Source organism: Malus domestica, chromosome 17 (assembly GCF_042453785.1).
Source record: "Malus domestica chromosome 17, GDT2T_hap1".
Lineage (NCBI taxonomy): Eukaryota > Viridiplantae > Streptophyta > Magnoliopsida > Rosales > Rosaceae > Malus > Malus domestica.
This window is the reverse complement of record NC_091677.1, coordinates 5968955-5994690: the sequence shown is the minus strand read 5'-3', so window position 1 is coordinate 5994690 and position 25736 is coordinate 5968955. Positions and strand designations below refer to the sequence as shown.

The 25736-nt window shown below is 35.6% G+C and overlaps 1 protein-coding gene, 3 long non-coding RNA genes and 1 pseudogene across 9 annotated transcripts; 2 read left to right on the top strand and 3 right to left on the bottom strand.

Annotated features, from left to right (window-relative positions):
* LOC103417096 (DEAD-box ATP-dependent RNA helicase 42-like) overlaps positions 1-25736 on the bottom strand; it is a 98099-nt pseudogene that overhangs the window by 39142 nt on the left and 33221 nt on the right.
* LOC139193594 (uncharacterized) lies at positions 4156-9216 on the bottom strand. The gene is made up of 4 exons (XR_011577909.1): positions 9076-9216; positions 7935-8825; positions 5185-5233; positions 4156-4974 (listed from the first exon to the last, which is right to left on the bottom strand). It is a non-coding gene; the product is annotated as an uncharacterized lncRNA (long non-coding RNA).
* LOC139193595 (uncharacterized) lies at positions 8358-10409 on the top strand. Its single transcript, XR_011577910.1, has 2 exons — positions 8358-8490; positions 8610-10409. It is a non-coding gene; the product is annotated as an uncharacterized lncRNA (long non-coding RNA).
* LOC139193592 (uncharacterized) lies at positions 15181-24963 on the bottom strand. 6 transcript variants are annotated; one of them, XM_070816912.1, is made up of 8 exons: positions 24691-24963; positions 24247-24578; positions 23963-24028; positions 23341-23853; positions 23093-23242; positions 19339-19473; positions 16331-16821; positions 15181-15897 (listed from the first exon to the last, which is right to left on the bottom strand). In XM_070816912.1, the coding sequence occupies exons 2-8, from the start codon at positions 24569-24571 to the stop codon at positions 15238-15240; spliced, it is 2340 nt and encodes a 779-aa protein (XP_070673013.1). In that variant the 5' UTR covers positions 24572-24578; positions 24691-24963; the 3' UTR covers positions 15181-15237. The 6 variants fall into 6 exon arrangements, 4 of the variants coding, with proteins under 4 accessions (XP_070673013.1, XP_070673014.1, XP_070673015.1 ...); XM_070816913.1 differs by having other exon boundaries at positions 24679-24816; XR_011577905.1 differs by having other exon boundaries at positions 15538-15897; positions 16331-16801.
* LOC139193598 (uncharacterized) lies at positions 18817-19545 on the top strand. Its single transcript, XR_011577913.1, has 2 exons — positions 18817-19118; positions 19326-19545. It is a non-coding gene; the product is annotated as an uncharacterized lncRNA (long non-coding RNA).

The following is a 25736-nucleotide window of genomic DNA, read 5'->3' as shown; positions in this document are numbered from 1 at the left end:
TAAAGCATCTCTACATAAGAGGAATACTGCAGATAAGGTAACAACCTTTGACATATCACTTCTATCAATTCCCTCCATACTTGATATGTTGAAAGCCTATGAAGATCTTAATACTGAAATTTCAATTTGATGACTCTTAATAAAGGTAAAATTGAAGAAAAATATGAACACATAGCATTGAAATTGAACAATAAAAAATGATGCTTGCACAAATTAGATAAGACAGTAGGCATAAAAAGGTGATGCCTTCAACGACATATACCACCCTAATGGGAGGAATACCTAGCAGCAGCACGTAAAGTTTTCTTTTTATGTGCAGTTTCTAAATTACTTATGCATTTTTTTATTTTTATCTATTTTCCCCATATTCTGTACTTCAATTTTGTTCATTTAGTCTGCATTTTCTGTATTTTTCATTGGCATAGGTATTGCAGCGACTATTGTTGAACTGCTTCCTGGTGGAACTCCTTCTTGGTCTAGGGAGTTTTTGTGTAAAAGGAGACATAGTGTTTATCTATTCAGTAATGTCCCACAACTACCCCGAGCCAAACATATACCACCCTAACCAAAGTTAAGACAGTAGGTATAAAAAGGTGATGCCTTTGACAACATTCAAAGTAAATATTAAACATGTTGTGCGATTGTGTACCATCTAACAAAATTAAGAATGAATAGGGGAATACCTCAGTAATGAAATGAGGGAAATACCTTAGTAATGCAGTATTTCTATTTGCATTTTTGTTTGAATGCTCCACTAATTCACCGCACCAAACCCTGTTTAACCAAAAAGAAATGAGGAGAATGTAGACATGGAATTGATATTAGTAATGCAAACCACTAAATGAAACGCATATACACCCACTACTGATTAATAGTCCAAGTCTGTAATCCCTATAATGGTCCAAGTCTGTAATCCCTATTTCATTTATGGGTGACATAAAAATGCATGGACAAAACAGACAGTGTCATTTGGTGAGGCAGATTAGATAATCGTGTCATAGTGTTGTGCTATAACAAATGACATATGTTTAATTTTTCTACCTATTTACTCTTTGGCAAGAAAATGTATAACATCAAATGAAGAGTATTCACAATAAAGAAGTAAGGATGCGTGTCATATTTGAAGAACATATGAACTAAATAGAAAACAGAACAATAAAGACGCATATAATATGTTTTTTTCTCATATTTTTATGGTGGGTGAATGAATTGACTTTAAGGCTCACAAAGAGGGGATTATTTCATTTATGGGTGACATAAAAATGCATGGACAAAACAGATAGTGTCATTTGGTGAGGCAGATTACATAATCGTGCCATCGTGTCATAGTGTTCTACCTATTCTATCGCTAGCACTTGCACTGTTAACCCTATCCTATCTTTCTCTGGGGCTTGGTTTTTAGAAATGGGGTCGAGACTGAAGTTTACTTCAAGTCACTTACCCTTCATGCAGTCACTTTTTGCTATTATTTTTGTTGTACCATTTCTATGCTTTCCCGTCTCCGTTTCTGGTGTTTTGCCTTAGTTCGTAAGTCTTTGGGCATGACCTTCCTTTTCTATTCTACTTACTGTGAAAAAAAAAACTCCACCTGAAGCTTCCATGACATAATCTAACAGAACGAAGAAAAATTTGCATCCAAAATAAAACTAAAAATGAAAGAGAATGAGATACCTACCACTGGAGATACTTTTATTTGGAAACACCGTTTGGAAAGCAAAAGCAAGTACATGCTTAAATTGATCACGATGGCGTTGAAATCATTCAAATACGAAAAATGTAAAGTCTTAGCTCATGTGAAGCCTCCCAAAACGTCAATTTTATGTTTCATCCGTCAAAAATAATATTTTCTCATCAACTTGTTTGTACTTTTATTAATTAGAGTTTTGTTCTAAAGTAGGCATAAAAAGGTGATGCCTTTGACGGCATTCAAAGTAAATATTAAACATGTTGTGCGATTGTCTACCATCTAACAAATTAAGAATGAATAGGGAATTACCTCAGTAATGAAATGAGGGAAATACCTTAGTAATGCAGTAATTTTGTTTGTATTTCTGTTTGAATGCTCCACTAATTCACTGCACCAAAGCCTATTTAACCACAAAGAAATGAGGAGAATATAGACAGGGAATTGATATTAGTAATGCAAACCACTAAATGAAACGCATATGTACCCACTACCGATTAATAGTCCAATAGTCCAAGTTTGTAAACCCTATTTAAGATTGCCAAAATGAAACTAAAAATGAATTATGGTAAGTATAAACTAAAAATGAATTATGGTAAGTATACATATATGCACGTCCAAGTTTGTAATCCCTATTTAAGCTTGACAAGACCAAAACGAATGAAGTTGAGAATTGAGAATAAAAGATTAAGATTGAGAGTTGAAAAGTTGTACCGAGCAAGACTCTTTCTCAACCTAACATGATGCTGTTATAACAATATTATGCCAGTAGAATGCAAACAGCAAGAGAAGGAGATACCTACCACCTGGGATACTTTTATTTGGAAACACCGCTTGGAAATATTTAACCCGCTCTCACCCGAATGTATTTCTGGCATATCAAAAACAACAGAAAAGAACATTCCTATTAATTTCACTATTTGTGATAATAAAAATTGAAAACAGATAACAAATTTTATAACAAATGCTGGTCTGCAGAAGCAGACATAGCAGATACCTTGAAGTCGCAAGAATTTTCTTCCAACGCTTCGATTTCCATTTCCTGCTCTTGTGTATAGTCTGTAAACATAGTAGTAAAACACACGGTTAAATAAATTCCATAGCTTGAAACATAATTTAGTGAAATTTCATAGCCTTATAATATAAATCACACATTTCGATCAAATCCCATATTCTGAAAACCTCAAAAAAAAAAATTACATCAAGATCAGTGACAAACTACAAAAAAAGCTTCACTTTGTACTCCCAATCCATTTCACGAATCTGCAAGGGAAAAAAATGAAAAGAGTGGAAAATCAAAACTGGACTTGGGGATTTTCCGTGGCTCTGTAGATGCCCAATCTCTTTTAACACACACAATCTCACCCATTGAGCAAGATAGTCACCATTCCCAAATTAACTGACAGGAAAAAGAAAAGAAAAAACCCTAGTTTTTTAAATTGGGAAGTTGGGTACCTGGAGAAGATGGCAATGAAGACGCCGGGGCGTAGGTGGAGGAGAGAGAATTGGTAGGAAGAAAACTGGTTATTTTCCTCCGGGTGTGGTTCTTGAGATGAGTGAAAGAGTTCCTCCGGATGTGGTTCTTGTGCGGGACGACGACAGTTTCTTTTGCTTCCATCACGCGGATTCTTCTCGCAAGATAGTGGGAAGAAAACTATTTCTAATGTTTTGTAATTTTTTTTTTGTTTGTTTCGTAATTTTTTTTTGTTTTTATGACAAAATTATCCCTACAATTTTGTTTCTATTATTTTCAGCTAGTTATGGATTTTTTTGTTTGAGAGGCTTTATAGTCCAATTGTTTTTAGTGAAGTCTTGAGACACTACTTTCTAATATTAAAGATTAAAGATTAAAGATGGTTGCAGCAAATTCAGAACCCTACAGCAATTATGATTGCAAGGACCGCTGTTGCCCAGGATGACATAAGCCACGTCTACTGTCTTTATTCATCGGCGAGCTTATGAAACAATCAGAGCGAAACATTGACGAAGGTTGGTTGCTACATACTCACAGTTACCTGTAATCAATGACTGGACATTTGATCTGGTTCTTCATAAAGGGTTAAGGGTGCGTTTGTTGCGCCGGACTGTCTCGGACTGGACTAGCTGCCGGGACTAAGCTGGACTGGCTTAGACTGGACTAAGCTGGACTAACTTAGTGAAGCGTTTGGTGCAGTCTCGGACTAAGAAGCAGGATAAGAAAAACAGTACTGTTCACCAGATTTGTGTTTGCTTAGACTAGGACTACAAATTTTTGTCATTGTGTAATAGAGTAATGCTACAAATCTCATGATATGGGTTAATTGGAGCATATTTTTGCCATGTATATTATGAATCTTAAAAAAAATTGACAATTGTTTTGTTTTTATTACCTGCTAATAGAATTGGGTTTAATTTGCAAATGTAGCTTGATTTAAACTCTATCACCCAACAGAAGAAAAATAATAGTGGCCAATACATGCAACTTCAACAAATACAAGTACATAAGATCTCCATAATTTAGAAAATCCTAGTTAACATTAGTTAACATTAGCCAAAATAGATCTCCATAATTTACAAAATGGCTAGTAAACATAAGCCAAAATACTAGTGCAAAGCTAAGTTATAAGTCATAACATAAGACTGTATGATTAATAAAATACATCCATGTTAACGTTAATAAAATACATCCATGTTAACATTAGCCAAAATCCTCATCCGCTTGCGTTGTCTCTTAAAAGTCTTTGGACGAACACTTTCTTGAGTTCCGGTTTGATTGCCCTGAACACTCCCACATTTTTTTGTTTATCCAAAATAAGAGACAATGCATCAATTTGATCCATAGGAGAGAGACCCATTGCTTCAAGTTCATTAGCTATGTCAGTATGATCTGCAGTACCTTGAACTAAAGCTTCAGTTACCATTTGCATCCTCTTCCCACTTTCAACATAAAAATCTTTCAGTCCACTGATAATTGCCTCGGTTCCATCACTTGAACTTCCCACAGCTCTTTTCCTCTTTCTTTGGCTATTTTCAGATGGGGTGCTTTGTTGGCTTTGTTGGTAATATGCCAAAAGTCCTTCTATCCATTCTCAATTCGTTAACACATTCAGTATCAGTATTCCCTATTATACCATTCAGATAACACAAACTAATCTCTCGTCTAATAAGTGAACGGTTAGTCAATGTGGGTCGTTCAACATGTCTCTGTTTGCCACGTAGCATCATCACCACAAGAATCGTACAAATACAAATTGTTTCCAAATAAGACATCTCTAACAATAAGATCAATAAAAGCTTCCTTCGATCCATATCTATCCAAACAAAAAACAAATTAACTAAATCATTAACCCGAGGCAACAAATATACATATGGCGTTGAAAAAAAAAAGTTTTCATTAACCCGAGGCATCATATTCAAAATGTTCTACTCTTATACATCTATAAACATGTGTCTAAGAACACTAGTATGAGGATTGCTATCATTGCTAGGCATTGCATGTGAAAAGGGAAATTAAAGGACACCTGTAATGCAGTAGCCTTAGCCTTAGCCTTCCGTTTATGCTCCTCTTCTCTGCAACCAACAACCACAACAAATTGCAATTCAGCATCAACCCCACACAATACAAAACATTCACATTGTATACACAGTACATACATACACACTGCAAACACAGTACATACATACACACACTACATACACTGCATACACTACACACACTACATACACTACACACATACACTGCATACACTACACACACACCCTGCAAGTACACACACAGTGCATACATACATACACACACTGCATACACCCTGCATACACCCTGCATACATACACACTGCATACACAGTACACAAACACACACACACACTACATACACTACACTTACACACACACTGCATACACTACACACACACCCCGCATACACACTGCACACACACACACTCACACTCACACACTGCATACATACTGCATACACACACACACACTGCATATATACACACACACTGCATACATACACACACACTCACACTTACACACACTGCATACATACTGCATACATACACATACACTGCATACATACTACATACATACACACACACACACTGCATACATACACATACACTGCATACATACTACATACATACACACACACACACTGCATACATACACACACACTCACACTTACACACACACTGCACACACACACACTCACACTCACACACACACTGCACACACACACACTCACACTCACACACTGCATATATACACACACACACACTGCGCGCACACACACACACTGCACACACTGCATAGACACACACACACTGCATACACACTCACACACAAACTGCACACACACACACAAACTGCATACACACTCACACACACACTGCACACACACACACACTGCATACACACACACACACTCACACTCACACACTAAACACAGTCACACACACACACACACTGGACACACACATACACACATTGCATATATACACACACACACAAACTGCACACACACACTGCATACACACACAAATTGCACACACACACAAACTGCACACACACACACTGCATACACACACAAACTGCACACACACACAAACTGCACACACACACACACTACATACACACACACACTGCACACACACTCACACTGCACACACACTCACACTCACACACACTCACACTCACACACTGAACACAGTGACACACACACACACACGGGGACAGAGTGCAACAAACTCTTACCCTCACACACACACTCTGTTTTTATACTCACACACACACACTGCATACATACTTGCATACACACACACTGCACACACACACACACACTGCACACACACACACACGCACACACACACACACACATTGCATACATACTGCATACATACACACACACACACACTGCGCACACACACACACTGCACACACTGCATAGACACACACACACTGCACACACTGCATACACACTCACACACACACTGCACACACACACACAAACTGCATACACACTCACACACACACTGCACACACACACACACACACACTGCATACACACACACACTGCACACACACTCACACTCACACACACTCACACTCACACTTACACTCACACTCACACACAAACACACACACACACTGCACACTTACACTCACACTCACACTCACACTCACACTCACACTTACACACACACTGCATACATACTACATACATACACACACACACTGCATACATACTACATACATACATACACACACACAAACTGCACACACACACTGCATACACACTGAACACAGTCACACACACACACACACTGGACACACACATACACACACACACAAACTGCACACACACACTGCATACACACACAAATTGCACACACACACAAACTGCACACACACACACTGCATACACACACAAACTGCACACACACACAAACTGCACACACACACACACTACATACACACACACACTGCACACACACTCACACTCACACACACTCACACTCACACACTGCATACACACTCACACACACACTGCACACACACACACACAAACTGCATACACACTCACACACACACTGCACACACACACACACACTGCATACACACACACACTGCACACACACTCACACTCACACACACTCACACTCACACTTACACTCACACTCACACACAAACACACACACACACACAAACACTTACACTCACACTCACACTCACACACACATTTTACACACACAACTCACACACACATTTTACACACACAACTCACACACATACACACAAAAACAGATTACACACACACACACGGACATATTACACACACATTTTACACACACAACTCACACACACACTGCAAATAACACAGGTTACACACACACACACGGATAGATTACACACACATTTTACACACACAACTCACACACACACAGATATTACACAGGTTACACAGATTACATACACACACACACAAACACACTCACACACACACAAACACACAGACAAATTTTTTTCAGTACACACAAACACACACACAGAGAGCACACACCTGAGACTAATCTCAATTTCATCTTATGAAAACCCCAAATTCTAATCTCAATTTCACCTAAATAACAAAACCCTAATTTGTTCAATTGCAAATCCACTTGTATATTATGAATTTCTCAAACCCAAAACAACAAAATCAAATAAACCTCAGTTAATATCACAAACAAATCCACACAAATCGACGAAAAAAAATCCAAGATTCGAAGCTTACCGACTAGAGGCAGATGACAGCGACCAGATGCAAGGACGACGATGAGCGTGAGGACGATGTGGGAGCACGGCAAGGACGACGACGAGGGCAGACGCAGAGATGAGGACGATGTGGGATGTGAGATGTGGGAAGACGCGGTTTCTCTGGCTTACGAGTCCGCCCGAATTTGGGATCCCTCGTGAAGAACGGCTAAGCCCCCCCTTAGTCCTAGCGAATCCCACCTAAGCTCATTAAAGCTAATCCCGGTACCCACCAAACACTGGACTATAGTCTAGTCCAGTCCAGTCCCAGCGAATCCTGTCAAACAAACGTGCCCTAAAAGTCTAGATCTTTGCACCTTTTGATAATAGTGAGTTTGTTCTTGTTTTAGGGATGCATTCCCGTGTCCTAGTGAGTTTGTTCTTGTTCTTTGCACCTTTTGATAATAGTGAGTTTGTTCTCCATAAAGGGTTCAAAGTCTAGATCTTTTACACTTTATATATTTAATATGACATGTTCTGTTTTGCAGTTATATGAAGCATTGGCGGATCAATTGACCGACATAGTTGTTAATTCGGTGAGTGTTTGTGGTTTATATAAGAATGCTGAAAGATTGTATCCATTTTTATGGAATCTAAATATTTCAAGACCCCTTGCATCTTGATGCGTGACAAACTAGAGTTTTACAAATGACAGGTTCTTTGCATCCGCAAACCTGAGGAACCCATTGATCTGTTTATGGTGGAGATTATGCACATGCGACACAAATTTGATGTAGACACACGTTGTTTGGTATGTTAATATCTTGTACCTTCCACCACTCTGCCTTTTAGATACTTCTTATCCCTTGATCTTGATGAATCCTAAGAGGCATTTCCATGGATATTGGGTCCTCAATCTTCTGTGAAGGTTCTGCAAACGTTAAACATTCATTGTTTAACATTGGATTGATTTTGGTTCAAAGGGTTAAAGTGGGAAAGGCATGGAAAACGTAAGAAACTGCAAGATGCTGTTTAATAGAATCTGAAAACCTATCAATCTTAGTAAAAGCCTACTGCTTTTGAAAACATGCTTCTAACTATTGATCGGTATAATGATATTTGCAAACAAGAAGTCATATACATGACTATAGCAAGAAGGGAAATATAAACAGCCAAATTACCTGATTTAGAAAGAGGTTTAATCTTTAACTCAATTATCTTGGCATCAATCTGTTGATCAATTGTAAAATCTTTATGAACGTCCTGAGGGCGGAGAATCTTGACATCATGATAGATTTCTGCTCGTAATCCACCAATGAAACAAATTTTGAGTAGGCCCAGATCTATATCCTTCGTTCGATTATCCAATCGACGAAATTCAAAGATGTAATCGTAGCAAACCTGTTTGAAGAAGTTTAACCTTTTTTTTTTTTTTTGTAGAATCATTAACCTCTGACGGTCCAAATTAACAGCAAAACATCTTAGTGAAATCTTCCCAACAAGGATAATTCTGGACACAATTTACCCATTGAAACCATTGTAGAGCTTCGTCTTACATGTGTACTTTTTTATTTTTCACTTAAAATAATTTTTTGTAAGGCTATAATTCTGGACGATATTATATTTAGCCTTTGCAGTTGGAGATGGCTTTAATTATTGTCATTTTAGTCACAAAAAATTTATGACAAAATTAGTGGAAGATGTGATGACGTACATACTGATGAAGTTCAGCTTAGGTGTCATGTCCCACCTTCTTTGTACACACTTAATGGTGCCTACTTTGCGACCGCAAACTTAGGTAAGATGGTTGATTCAGTAGGTGGTTGCCTTAAAAACTCATAAATTCATATGGCCATCGCTATGAAAAAAGAACAGGTCAATTTTTTGGATGCTTCATAAAGCATGGTCCACAATCTGTCCATTTTATAAAGGTAGAGTATACTGTCCACGATGCAGGATTGATAATTTTCCATTTTATCGAGCATATGTGAAAGAAAAAAAGCAACAAAAGTGAAAAGCAAACAAAGTATAAGTAGTACACTCATCAATCCTTAGATTGTACGAATCTTTGATAATATAGAAAACTTGTTTGATCCTCAATTGGATCAAGTTTCCATATCTTGCTGAACAAGAATAGTCAATCTCAGCGAAGTGGCTAGACTTTGCATACATTTTTGGAGTACAACAGGATGTGGTGGTATCAATGATCCGTTTGAGCAACTCAATCTAATTGAAGCTGTTAAGTCCATGATTGAACTTCTGAGATATACGTATTTCAATCAGCCTTACTCTAGCCCTGAAAAAATTCATAGTCCTACAAATCCCTAACTATGTATCTGAAAGGGCATCGTATTATTTTGATTCTTTTTTGCAAGAGTCACATGTCATAATTTAAGTAGATGAAATGATATATTTTTTTAGTATTCTTCGATTGTCATGCTACGGAATCTTCAATTGATCAAAGAATTCGATACGAAATATAAGTTAAAACCTGTTCTACTTCTCAGTCTGCCAACTGCCATGCCTTCCATACCTTTGGGATCGAAATCCTACTTCCGCGGCCAAATACTTCGTCGCAAAAACTGTTTTTCCTTGCAGTGTTGCTTCTCTGCCCAACTTCTCTGCAATACCATGGCACACTAGTAGACTTCTGTAACTTTCCCATGTCAAAGAGATTTCTCTGACCTACATCTGCTTAGATCTAATTACCATATTTCCGAAAAGGAATCAAGCTTGTGGTATAACTGAATATATCGATGGTATAACATTGCAATTCCCATTCGAAGTTCCAACTTGTACAATTCTAATGTTTCCGGGGTTTAGATAGAAAAAGAAGACAATACTTTCAAATTTAGAGTAGTACCCTTTGAAATATATTCCATGCTCCCAAGCACCTACGACAGATTGTGCAGAGTACCCACGAAACAAAGAGGAGTGTGAAAGTTTTTATTACACTAGGACTCACCTTGAAGTGTACGCTGTAGTCTTTATCCCACGAGTGTCTTCCTATCGTATTTAATACTTCTTCAAGAGCCATATATCAAATTGGTTATCTTTTGTTACAGAAGAAACATGTTGAATGGTTAACGATCCTTTCCGAACTCTTCCTTTCCAGAGTCGAAAGAAAGTATGAAGGTTTTGTATGCACTTCCAAGATCAGAAGAGAAAGTAATCATGATCAGCCAATGCATTTTCCGTATCTGCATACATAACTCTTACTTAAGCAATAAGAATTAAGCAAGTCGGTCTATGTGTTTGGATTAAAACTTAAACTTTGGGCTCAAAGGGGAGTTGGCCCAAAATGAAGAGAGAAGCCCGAAGCCCAGCCGAAACCCAGAAAGCAGAAAATGCCTTTTCTGACTTGGTGCAGCTCATTTGAACCACTTGCTCACCTACCCAAAGGCCAAGTAGTGTAGACCAATCAGCTAATCAGCCCAAAAATTGTTGGATATATATCAACAATCTGTGATAATTTATTTATGCTAATAAATAATAAATGCAATAGGAATTAACAGAATATAAACTAGAATACGAATTATAAAAACATACAACTTGAAGATCGAGGATTGTGTATCGCAATGTCCTTGAAACAGAAATTTTGTCCCTACTCTGTGCTTGTAGTTCTACAGACTTCTGCTTCACCAGGATTCAACGATCAAGTTAAAATTCCAACACCGGAAAATTTAACTTCTGGCGAATTTAGTGTGGTTCTCTCAGTAAGAAGGTTTAGGAATGTAGAAGATGAAGTTGATTATTTTCTATGTTCTAAATGCTATGCAGATGGATGTATATATAATGTGATTATACCTGTTCGCAACAGGTATGAGGAAGGGATGCATCTGTTGAGAGACTTCTGCTGAAAATGGTGTTTTTGTTTCTGCATTCTCACACTTCAGACTTCATCTGAAAAGATGAGTCTGTTGGTAAAAATAATTAATTAATTTAAATTCGAAATTAAAAATAATTAATTAATTTAATTATTAGAGCCCCAAGGCCCAAGGCCCATCTTTTGACAATTAAATATATTAATTATATATTAATTATCAATTAATTAATGCACCCCTAAGCCCAACCCCAAGGGTGAGCCCAATTTTAGTCTCCAGGCCTATTACTCCAATCACTTTCTATAAAAGGACAAAGCCTTATAAAGTAATAAAATCTTTTGGGAATGGCCAATGTGGGACAAAGAAATTTCTACTCAAACTACTCAAAATTTCCAACAAAAAGTACTTTACAGTGATAGTACAAGTAAAAAGTTGATGAGTCACTACCCTTCAAGCTGCATTCGGGCAAAATTACTGCTACAGGAGGCCAAGCCAAAGTGTCTATAAAAGAAGAAAGTGAAATCAGAGATAAGGACACTCAATCAAACAAACAAATACAAGCACAAACTCTGCTCAAAGCCAGATTTGCCTTCAAACGAAGCTGTAGTCAGCCCAAGCCTTCATCCCTTTCGGGATAAACCTTCACCTAAAGCCTTTGTAATAGCTCTGCTACCCTGTTCAACTCTTGCTGTAGTATCGATTTCTTTCTGTAAACTCATCTCCCTACCCTTTTTTATAAAACTCTCAAACCCCTTGATAAACCACAAAGATAGGAAGTTGCAAGACGATCAGCCTTGCCCGACAAGGTTAAACCTTGCCCGACCCTCTTTTTTTTTGTCTTTTCATTCATTAGCCTAGCAATATGTTGTATACTTCCAGTTGTATTCAAGTTATTTTTAGTAAGATGACTATTAAAAGACTCTCTCAATGCTTGAATCCGATTTGAATATGTCTTCACAGTTCAAACTAGATCTAAGTTCTAAGCTCTTGGGCATATAAGATTGATCATTTAAAAGTCATTGGCCTCAAGGCATAAAAAAGAACCTTATGTGGACTTAACCCATCCACGACAAGCTTTGATAACAAGAAGTCCGAAGTTACTTGGGGCGCAAGTAATCGACCTATCTCTTAGATTTATTTCTATTATATTATGATTATCGTAGAACGTTTGAGTATAGAATGAATTCTGATAGGAAGTCTCAAGGCCTACATCTAAGGCCCCACAAAGGCACCTATTTGGATTCATTCTACTTTTCGGGCTAGAGCGTTTGAGTATAGAGTTAATTCTGATAGGAAGCCTCAAGGCCTATATCTAAGGCCCTACAAAGGCACTATTTGGATTCATTCTGCTCTTCGGGCTCGGGTAATCAGAACTATAATGGTTATAAGACTCCTGCAATCAATAAAACAGACATCATATATTCGAGTACTGGGTTAGTTCTTGATCGGAAGCCTCAAGGCCTACACATAAAGCCCCACAAAGGCACCTGTCATAACTAACATGGCCTCTAGAGTATATGTGCAACTAAAACTCAACATCCATTTTACATCTGTCATGCTGAAGATGGCAGTGGCACGCCTGAGCACTTAGAAGTTAATCTTGATTGTGAGCCTCAAGGCCTACACCTAAGGCCCCACAAAGGCACTTTTCAAAGTTAACTCTGTCATTCTCTTTCAGCTTTGCCCGACAAGCCTTGCCCGACAAAGCCCGCCAGTAAAGCAGAAGCCCGACAGAAAGCATCAACCGGCACCAACCTCTCGAGAAGTTGTGTGCTCGTCGGCCAGGGAACATCCCTGACGGAAATTCCTGCCACGAACACTATGGTCCTCAACGTCTCCATAGTCCTACGCGTGATGAAGATAAGAATTAAGCAAGTCTGTCTATTGTATATACAAAATCAAGGAAACAAGATTGAACTAATTCACGCGGAGAACCCACGACCAAAAGGAAGTATGATATAAGTGGAGAGAAGTTCATTTACTTGTATTATAACACATGGTGTACCAGATTGTCTTTCGGACATGCTACAAAATCTCTACCTATTGAGGAGAGATTTTTTAGTGTGACTAGAATACGGGGTGGTATACCACGAGTCCCTATACCAATGGTGGAATATGTGTGCTACAAAGTTAATCACTTAAAAATACAATTTTCCACCACTTATATAAAAATACGTGTTGTACCACCCATATTCCCAGTACAATGAAAAATTTCTTCCTATTGAGAATGACACGTCGCTCCTCAGTGGAGGTGCATGGCTTTTGAAATTCCCACAAGGTAATTCTCATGAGATCAAATCTTCTGCACCCAAATTTGGTGTGGCCTCAATAAATGATTGACACATATTAAATTCATAGTTATTATCTTAACTTTTCTAAATTTTGTTGTTATGAATTTAATATGTGTCAATCACTCATTGGGGCCACAGAGAGACCACACTAAATTTGGATGCAGAAGATTTGATCTCAATTCTCATATGGTGAATGCTTGTGGTATTTACACGCTCTGGTTAATGTATGGTTGAATGCTGAGTTGGGTGGTGCATGCAAGCATTGAAATTGGAGTTGGTAGAGAATTCTACAAAGGAATTTTATGTCTTCCTAGGTCATGGTGGTTAATGCATTTATTGTGGCAATTGTGGGGAGAGACTTTCATTGGATTCAAAATATGAGTCGATACACTACATGTTGTAATATATTCATCGATGTCAATATTAATAGTATTTGTGGAAATGTTTCTCATGTTCCAATTATTTTTTAAGCCACTAACACGTGAATCGTCTTCTCAAAGTCCAAACATTTTTTTATGTACGTGTAATTTTCAAAAATATAATATCTTTGGTCTTGGTCCTGTCATGTGAATTACCATATCTTCCGGTATTTTAATTGTTATTGCTCGGCAGTGCCTTCTACTGACCTCCTTTGGTATGCCAGTGTGACATAGTTTTGTTAAAACATGGGAAGAAATCAATAATTGCCGAGCTGAAAAAAAAAACACAGAAATTGGGGGTCCAATTCTCGGAGTTCAAATTCCTCAAAAATGGTCGTGGGTTGTGGGTTTCTGGTTTTTCTGCAAATTTCATTTTACCGCGAGTTTATTTGGTGCCTATGAATTTTGGGTTTTATATATGGGAACTTTAACAAAAAGCACCCGGTACTGTTCACTTTAACGAAAAACCACATTTTTACACTAAAAAGTCAATCCTGATACTATTCACTTTACCCTTTATTTTGTCCTTATCATTAAAACTCAAAGTTTTCAAGCCCTTTTCATTAGTTTTCCTTTTATATATTTCATATTTCTCTTGTTTCACTTTCTTTTGCCATATATGGTTTTCACTTTCTTTGCCTTATATTGTTTTCAATGATAGAGTTTAATGTTGAACTAACAAAGAAACAAAATAAATCATGATTATAATTTGTCCTTTTGAAATTCCACATACATATCTCCAAACAATAAAATTTGCAATTGATAAGATTTTATTTGATGAGAATTTAAATTCTGTCATTTTGGAAAGCTCATACATAATAGGCCGAATAAAAAGCCCCACATGGGCTTCTCTTTACAAATTTCTTAAAAAAATAAGAAACTATAGAATACAAATGCTCCCAGTCAAAAAGTAGAAAAGACTCGACGAGCAACGGAAATTGCATCCATAGGTACGAGATAAGTGGAACAATGGCTAGCACAATGGTTAGAATAACAATCGATAATTTTCCGTCAAGCATAATGTAAATAGCACAAAAAAAGACAATCATCATGGTGGCAATAGATAAAAAAAGGGTGAAAAGGCCTATTATCATTTTTGTGGGCAAGGATCCGTGGAAATCATCTTCATTATAACGTGACGTGATAACGCCCAAAAACATGATGACTGAAGTTATGGAAGAAAAAAGTGAGAGTACGTCTGAAACCATAAATGCTATGAATACCTTTTTAGTTAAGAATATAGGAAGACCTGTACCTCCATCATATCCACCAGGAACTGTGAATATTGCAGCAAACATTATGGTGATAATAAGAGCACCTACAACTGTACAAGAACTTGCTGTTTCCTTCATTGAATTTTTTGCCTCTTTCCACATTTCTTTGTGATTCTCCATAAATACTTCCCGTGGTGTCTTATTATCATTGTTTACAGATTCACAATCCTTGACATTTGCAATGCTCTCCACCTTCTGCATTTTTGGCAACAAAATTATTTATGGATGTGATTCTCAAATCTTTATCTCTTCATATAAATGCTTGAACTTTTGTCGTTTGAGACACCACATAACCCAAAATCATTAATTAAGCACGTAGGATGATAATATAGTACGTAGTTAAATCATCATAATGTTTTCCTTTTAAATCTCAATTCTTTCCTGTTATGCTTGTGCATGTCGAGTCGACAACCCTTTTGTTTTGATTTTTTATTTTTTAAGAGAAGTAATTTCTACATTCTCTTTTTTATTTTCTTTGAAATTGAATAAATAAAATAACAAAAATATGTAAAGGAGTAGTAGAAAATGAGGGCAAAATTATAGCTGCAAAATATATATAAACAACATATAGGGAAAAAAATTTCATAAATATAAGCATATATATATAGATAGACAGGTAAATAGTCACCTTGAACCATTGTAGTTCTCTTTGCATTTGCAAAGTTGCACCTTGAATGTGATCAATTTGTGACAATGGGGTAATCCTTGCTGCTGTATGTAGCATAGTATTGCCAAGGTCATCTTTATGCTCCACTATTTCCTTTAGTTCTTGTTCGGAGTAATCAAGGCCATATTTGGATTTATAGAAACCACATTTATCTAGTTTTTGGAACAACTCACATATAATATTATAAACATTGTAACGACGACATTCAGCGGCAATTTGGAACAAGCTCTGATGTTTTTTGTTCCTAACTCTAAATATGGGATATGAGGAATATCTAAGAAAATTAGTAATATACTCCACATGTCCTCGTTCTGCTGCCACGAACAGTGTTTCTTCCAATTTCTTTCTTTGATAATAACTCATATCATCTCTCCTCACTGCTTCACACATGAGAGGTAGAAACTGCTGGACCCGCTCATGCACCAATTTCATCTGGTATATACAATCGATTCCTAGGTTCATTAAAAGAAAATCATTTAAAAATAATATTGACCATTAATAAAATTATCATAAAAAAATCAATCAACAATATAAATGTGTATGTGGCCCACCCAAAAGTGTTTGAAGATTTGCCACTAGTCTTCGAAATAAACTCATTCGTGCATTACAAGTTAAATTTGATGAGAAACAAAACAAAGACATTTTATTTAGGAGTAATTAGGTTTTCATCCCTATTTTTACTACTCTATTGATTAAAACCTTATTACTTTTCAATTTTTGATCAAGGTCCTTTGTATTAATAATATCATTAATTATTTCAATAATAAAATATTTTTTTTTTCTAAATATATTCATTTAATATTAAAAATGTTACAATTAGTATATTTATATTTATGGCTAAATTTTTTATCATATATTTTTATTTTTAGTTTGTACCCATTTTAATTTGCAACCCTTTTTTAATTTGTACCAATTTTCCTTTCAGTTTTAATTTGTACCCATATATTAATTTCTTTTTGTGCCCATATTTTTTAAAGTTTTATTTGTATTGTACCCATATTTTTTTTATTTATTTGTACCCATTTTTATTTTTGCTAAATGTACCTATTTTGAAGAATGTACTCATGTTTTGATACAATAATTTTTTGGTTATTTTTTATGAATGTACCCATGTTTACACACACAATAGTATATTTATATTTTAATATTTTTAATCCCACAAATTATGGTTTTTTATTTAAAATCTCATTACTATAAACAACTATAAATTTTAATTTTTAATTTAAAAAATATAGTAACGTACATAGAAATAAATTATCAATTAATTTCAGGGACTTGGATCAAAAATTGAAAACCAACAAGATTTCAGTCAAAGACTGTTCATAACTAGGGACCACATCCAAAGTCTCCCTTTTATTTATCACTAACACCATTTCCCTCTTATCAGTTATTTTTCCATTAGCTGACGGATATGTACTTATCTTTTACCTTGGTTGAATTTTACCTTATGCTGTAGCCTGTCAGTTTAATTACTTTTATTTTTCATTTCCATTTTAATTTATTTCCCTTCCTTTCTTTTTCTTTTTGTCGCATTTTATTTTGGAGGAGTATTCTAGCAGGTGAACGGGAACCTAAGACTGATCCTCTCTGGATCCCTTTTATCGGGATCCTTGGGATCCTTGGATTGACGTGTTCAACCCAATATGAATCTATCTCTTCTCTTCACCATGAAACGATCAATATGAATTTTTACTCTCCTCACGAAGCGATCCCTCTTTCCTATATTCACCCCCTTATTTCCTCCCTACCCTGAATCGATCTCTTCTCTTCACCATTTCTCTCTCTCTCTCTCTCTCTCTCAACAATTTTTGCGGGTTAATTGTTGAATTTCACGCAAACAAGATGTTAAAAACTTAGAAGCTCTAATTAGAGCTGTTGAATTTCCCAAAACTTTTGAACCCTTCACTCACTAACTCGTCCTTCACGAGTGATGGCCTCCCTCCCACTCTTTCCTCAATGCAGATCTGCCGCCATCGCCGCCTGTCCACCACCTCTTTCGTGTGTCCAACTGTCACCCAATTTTCCTAATGTCAGATCTGGCACCATCAACCACTGACCACCGGCATCAAAACATGGGCAACCGCTTGCTGGCGGAGACGAAGACACACAGAGAAAGAAAGGAGAGATAGAAGGCATGATGATGATGAAAAATTGAAAAGAAAGGATGAAGACGAAGGCGCACAGAAAAAAAAAAGACAAAAAGATTAAAATAATTCATGACCGTATGATTTAAATGAACGGTCAGGATTAAGACGTCCGAAGGATCCGGAGAGGACCCTAGTCCTGTGAACCTAAATATAATTTTCAAAATGAAAGATCACATGATCTCGTAAAAAACGAACTTTAACCATATTATCATTAATTAATTATAAGATTAAACTTACCTCTTTTTCTCTTTTTCTGCATAGATAATATTACTTATTAAAAAAACAAAAAATTAGAATCCCATTCTTTCTCACTCACACCCTCCTCCCTCCCGTACCTCTCACTCCCTCTTCCCTTCTTCCCTTTCACGCTACTTCAACAACCCAGTAAAGACAAACGGCGCCGCCTTCCACCGGTCACCAACGACCTCGAATTATACCTCCACAAACCTCTTCCCGTCCTCTTTTCAAACCCCAAGATAGTTTCCACAAATTCATAGCCGAATTTCCTCAATTTCAGATCTAAGAAACGGTGACCGCAGGATTTCCGGCCAAACCTGCCAGAATTGGGCCAAGGAGAATGGAAGGTTGTGGGTGAAATTAAGGTGAAATCCAAGAATTTCTATTTCTGTTTTAAGGGGCACTATAATCTGCCCATTTTGTTTATGTTTTGTGTGTTTAAGTATATTGCTTAACATTGTATCTACTCATATCGTGAATACAACCGTAAGTAGGAAATATGGAATAAACATGTTCATATATTTTTGTAGTAGCATTGGCATGGCATTAACAAAAACCAAATTGGATTGCAGACATGTCAAATACCTGAGGAAATGAGATGATGCCTTTTATTCTCTTTTTGTTCTGCGAGAGGCCCTTCATCACTGTGCTCACTTTCAGGTTCTCCAACATTTATACGAATGTCCGTGTCGATGTGAGGAAGAGGATTTATGCTGATATCTATCAAGATAAGAATACAAGCCCAATCATTAATTCAATGAAATATTCTTCTCAACCAAGATTTTTACCTTAGATTGTGTTTGTTGTGTTCGTATTTTTTTTACTCGTTATTTGAATGAGTTGTGTCATGTTAAACTTGTTAAGCTTCGTTAGTTTAACAGGTTTAAAAGTTAAAACCCAAACCCAACCCGTTTGTGGTACCCCTTGAGCTCTCTGGTGGAGTGAGAGCCTTCCCAACCTTTAGATCAAATGTCTAACATCTTTTAAAACTAATCTGACTATTAATAGTTTGTCCCTGTGGCTTTCAACATAAGTGGGTCTTACGCATGTCATGCCAACATTTTTTTGTAGATATGTTTAAAGGATTTTTTATTTTATTTTATTTTATTTTTTATTTTTTGAAAATTGTTAGAAGGATTTGGATGGCCTGGGAGACTAAATTTGAGTTTCAATGGTTAAGTAACAAGATTTAAATTTCACGGGACGAAATTAGAATGCCTTTTTGAATTTTATGAGTCGTTATAACAAACCAAACATATAACCTTTAATACTAAATACTTTACTTTAACCATTCCAGCATTCTTAAACATTCCCAATGAACTCGGCCCTCGACCAAACATATAACAATGAATTTTCTTAATTAGTTGTGGATTGTTTCTTAACACTACAGTTTAGTGATATTTTTCGTTACTTATAAGTGAGAGTTTTTAGGTTTGAATCTCGAAAATAATGAATTTCTAACCAATTTATTCCCTCCACTCCTTTGTCTAAATATATCTTGTGTGTGTGTGTATATATGTATATGTATATGTATGTATAAAGGCCTAATCGGATAAACGTTTCCCGTGGTGATAAGGTAATCGGAAAGTAGCCTCCATGGTAAAAAAAATTAGGATTTAAACCCTCGTGGTGTAGTCTGTTAGCAAATTTAGTCCAAAATTGATTTTTCTATTAAATGTCTGTTATATGCAAGGGTAAAAATGTACATTTATACCCTACTGCATTGGCACCCATGTCTTTGAGCTTCTTCATGGTCAGATTCACCAACTGGAACTTACTCAGACCTTTCCTCTGGAAAATCCTAACAAACTACCCCCAGTCCTAGTGATGCTAACCACCTGCTTAACCCGCCAGCTCTATGAAGCTTCCTCTCAAGATTCAGAGCTCTCAGCTTTTGATTCAGTAGCATTCCCTGATCAAGGAAAATACTCGGGCCATGTCGTAATTTTCTTGGCTGAATGATGGCTTTTGAGGTTTTAAATACTCCCAGTGTTCTATGAGACTATGAAGAAGACACATCAATGTACATTTTTACCCTTGCATATAACAGACTTTTAATGGAAAAATCACTTTTGGAGTAAATTTGCTAACGGACTACACCACGAGGGTTTAAATCCTAATTTTTTTACCACGGGGGCTACTTTTCGATTACCTTATCACCATAGGGACCGTTTATCCGATTAGGCCATGTATAAAAAGAATAGCTATTCTACAGTACCTTTAAGAAAAAAAGGGGGTTAGATTAGGTTATTGAAAAGTTTCTTGATTAGCTTTAGATTCTATGTGTGAGATGTTAATAAAAAAAATCCAAAATATATGCAGAGATGTAGATTAATAAGAGAACAAAAATCTATGATACATGTGAATAAACAATTAATTTGAGATAGATCGAGTAATGCTACACATATTGTATTTTTCATATCATATTTGTATCAATTTTCACATAGAAGTAGGCAAAATGTGCTAACAGTAGCATTTTTGAGATAGATCACGTGATATAGATAGATAAAAGATAATTAATCTATAATATATATATATATATATATATCTATCTATATATATAAAGTGAGCACCCTAAAATGGTGAAACATTCAAAATACCATAAATTGTCCTTTAAGAATTTCATAAATTACAATTGAACCAAAAGAAGATAAAGTATTTAAACATATTTTTATTTTGAATGAATTTAATATTTAAAATTATAGAAAAAAAAAAACAAAACATCCCACATTAGTGGGTGGTTTCACGTTTTTAATTCATTTCTTTTTTTTTTTAAATAATTTTTTAAAATATGTAAATTAATTATTTAAATAAAAGATATATAAAAATGTCAATTGCCGCACGCGTATGCATGTGGCAAAAGGCTAGTATATTTAAAAAGCCCACACACTGAGAGATTTAGTTGTTTTTTAATAGGATCAAATGAAGAGAGAATCGTGGGTTAATTTATTTTTTATTTTATCTAAAATGTTTTCATTTTAAGAGAGAGAACACCGGTTAAGTTGTTTTTGTTTTTTATTTGAATGTTTTTTATTTTTGAGTGAGAGAAAGAGAGGAGAGAGAGAGAGAGAGATCACGTGGAGAGAAAGAGAGAGGAAAGAGAGACCATGGAGAGAAAGAGAGATAATTTGATGATATGTGTAGGAGGGAAGTGAAAGAAAAAAAAGTAAAATTTCATTTTGTGAGAAATTATTTTTATGTCTATTATTTTTCTTTTCTGATATATCTTTATTGAATTGTGAATAGTGGGCTACAATTGTCTTTTCATTCAAAAGCTATTTTGGTTGACCGAGAAGATTTTGTAAATAGAGCATATGCCCACACACAAACTGTGTGAAAATTTTTATTTTTGTTTTTAAAATTGAAGGAGAGAGGACGAGAGTGAGAGAAAACATGAAAGTGGGAGAGAGGGAGAGAGGGAGAGAGGTCTATTTATATTTTTTAAAAATTTTGTTTTGAACAAATAATATCTTTTACACTAAGGGAGAAAGGTTGGACTTAGTTTCACAATGGGTTAGCAATAATGTGGTTCAAATTTATCTTTGGCGAGAATCGAACCTAAGATCTCTCACTTATAAGTGAAGAGAAATACCATTAGGCATAGTACTAAGTGGCAAAATATTAGAGATGTTAAATTCACCTGTAGATGAAGCTTAAACAAACAACAGCAAAATATTGTTTTGTAAAATTATGTTGATGCCCTTAACCTTTTTGTTGTGATAGAAGACTAAACAATATTTTCACTGTCTTTTGATTGATAAAGAAGATTGTATTACCATATAGTTTAGATATAAATACGATAGATTAATTAAAAAAATCTATCATACAAGTAGGTAAACACCAACAAATTCCACAGAATTAAGAAGACTACCATATAATTTGTAAAAAATATTAATCCTACCGTTCCCTGCCATACCACTTTCACTTTACCAAGAAGTTTGAACCCAGCAAGCACCACACGAGAGATGGACACAAAATCAAAGTTTGAATGAGTAAACGGTGTCAAGCGAGGGAGCTATTGAAGAACACATAGAGACCATATTTTTCTACGGGAGAGTTGAAGTTATTAAGGGATTAGTTCAACTCCTACAACAAGGGAATTCACTCAACTAGTAATTTTATAATTAAGGGATTAGGTGCAGTTACATATTTTTAATAATTTATAATGTTAGGGGTATATTGGTAAGACAATAAAAATATGATGTGTGATATTAGACATTGGACCAATTTCACATCAGTGGATTAATCGTATTAGCGACGTACAAAATTGGACTTGTATCAAGTTTTATCTTTTAGAAAGAAAAAAATATGAGAAAATAAAAAGCAGTAATGTACTAACCATAATAGATCAAATTTTCCCATAAACTGAGTCGGCTTCCACTTTTGAATGCAAAAGGGTTACTAGCCAATGCTTTTAAAGGACTATTCCCTTCCAAGTTCATAGCCACGGCCAATTTGGGATAACGTTGAATCAAATTCCACACAATATCTATATATAATACAAGTGTAAAAAGAGAACATTGTAAGTATACAGACAAAATTTGTAACAAAAAATAAAAATAAAAAATCAGACGGGAAAAAGTGTACCAAATCTTTGGAGACGAAAACCGTCAGAAACAAGTTGAGCGGCATAAATAACATTTAGTGTTTCGGGTGAAGTGCGGGAGTAGAGCCAAAGAGCCATTTTTTCCCCTTTTGTCTTCCCTTGGGCCACGACAACTCGTGGCACATCGTCATAAGGAGGACTTAGTAAATTGTGGTTCCTTTTTACCATGCATTTAGCTACTTCAACCCTCTCTGGATAATATTTTATTAAATAATCAATAGCTGTGTAACCGAGATTGTCTTGTATTTCCAAGTCTTCCATTGCCATCAACTCCACCAACTCTTGTATAATGCGCTCGCAGAACCTCTCCAAATTCTGGATTGCGTAATGAAGAGCTGTACCACTTCGCACAAATGGAAGTCTTGCACACCCTAGTTGGCGATGTTGGCGAAGAAACTTGATCGCATTAACCCAATCATTAGACTTCACATATTTGGCGAAAGTTTTATGGATGCTCTCAAGAGTCTCACCGCTCTCATCGCTCTCATCATGTTCTGCATTCCAGTTTGTTAATTGCTATGTTTCCCATACTTGCATCAAAATAATTAATTACCATTAAATAGAAGTATGCATTTGTGAGGATCAAGGTATATACATATATACCTCCAGTGCGCCCTTCTTCCAATGAAACCCCTGGCGTTGGATACACTTCACTAACTGACTTGTATGCTGAAAATGAAAATTTTGATGTTAAGATGACAGATCTTATCATTCAATTCTTAATTTTCTTTTTCTTTTCCCTTCATACAAAATGCCTATACGAACGTGTGAAATATTCCTCAGATCAGAATAGAATCACAGATCACATACAAGGTACAACCGTACAACCATTGCCGTATGTTTATCAGCTTTTCTTTCTTCCTTCAATTTTTTATGTATGTACCTACCAATATTTAATGCTTGTTCCATTTGCTCCATTTGCTTCCTTTGCTCCATTTGCTTTAGTTCATAAAACAAAGTATTCCATGCTTTTTTGGCTGTGGTTTTGTCCTTGATAAGTTTATAAGTATCATCCCCGCAAGAATTCTGGATTGCATATAACGCCTTGGCATCCTTCCTCTCCCAAGCCTTACTTTCTTCATCTTCTGTTTTAGGACGTTCTTCACCTAAAACATCCCAAAGATCTTCGGCCAACAAGTAGGTCTTGATTTGAGAACTCCAATCGTCATAATTCTTATAGTTAAGAACTGTACGAACAACTGCAGTTGTCATGTTCAATCTGCCCATTTATTCAACGATACTTTATGTTAATCGAGCATTTGTGAAAAAAAAAAAAAAAAAGCAACTGAAAAGAAGAAAAGAAACAAAGTCATTCTAACCAGTACACTCACAAATTCAGCTGAGGCAATCTTCAAAAGAGGCAGTAGCAGCGCTATAAGCTTTCAAATTGGTAATTCCCTTGCATGTGCACATAGAGTAGCCAAACTTTTTATTTATAGATAAACAATAATGTGATTGTTTTGTATGTTTGTATATCTAGTTTAGGAAAATGCCATCAACCTTCTCACTTATTTTCTCATTTTAGCCTTCTTACTTTTACTCATTCTACATTTATTTCACTGGCACATAAAACTAAGAATTTAATTACTTTATAATTGACAAACAAAAATTTTAATATACTAACAAAAAATAGCGATTTTTTTTAATGCAACGATATATTTTACACTAAGAAAATGAAGAATTTGGCTAAGTCACACAATGGGCAACCCAATTTGGTATCAAATTCGTTATCTATGATATTCGAATCTAACCGCTCTTACTTACAAGTGAAATTTTAATTAAAATGTGTTGTCCTTCTTTATTGGTCCACATGTACTATTCCTTTATTGAAAAATTAGGAAAGGGATCCGAAAATTTCAAAGGCCCAAATTAGTTAATTATGTGGATTTGGTGGAAGAAATATGGAGAGGATATTTCTGAAAAATTAGAACCTTATCTTTAAGCCAAAAAGTCCAAAAGGACCAAAACACGAAAAATGGTCACCATCATCTGAATTTTAAAACATTAAAAATTATATACTTGTGAATTGTTTTGGTATTAATAAAATTTTTATTTATGTAAAATGCTTGTTATCATTTTATGTGGAACCAGAAATATAACTGAGATATTTTATATTAAAAATTTATTTTAAAAAAATGCACACACTTTTGGGATATATTATTTTTATTCCTCAAAAGGAACAAATCCATATATTATTATTTAAATAAAATAATAATTACGTGATGGTGTTCAAGTCGGGAATGATTTATATGAAAAGAGAGAATTTTTCTAAGTATAAGGCATTCAAGCGTTTCTCAACATTTCATAATACAAATAGAGAAAATGATATATTTTTTTAAATCTCTCAACTTATTTTATTACGTGTGGAGTATCCGTT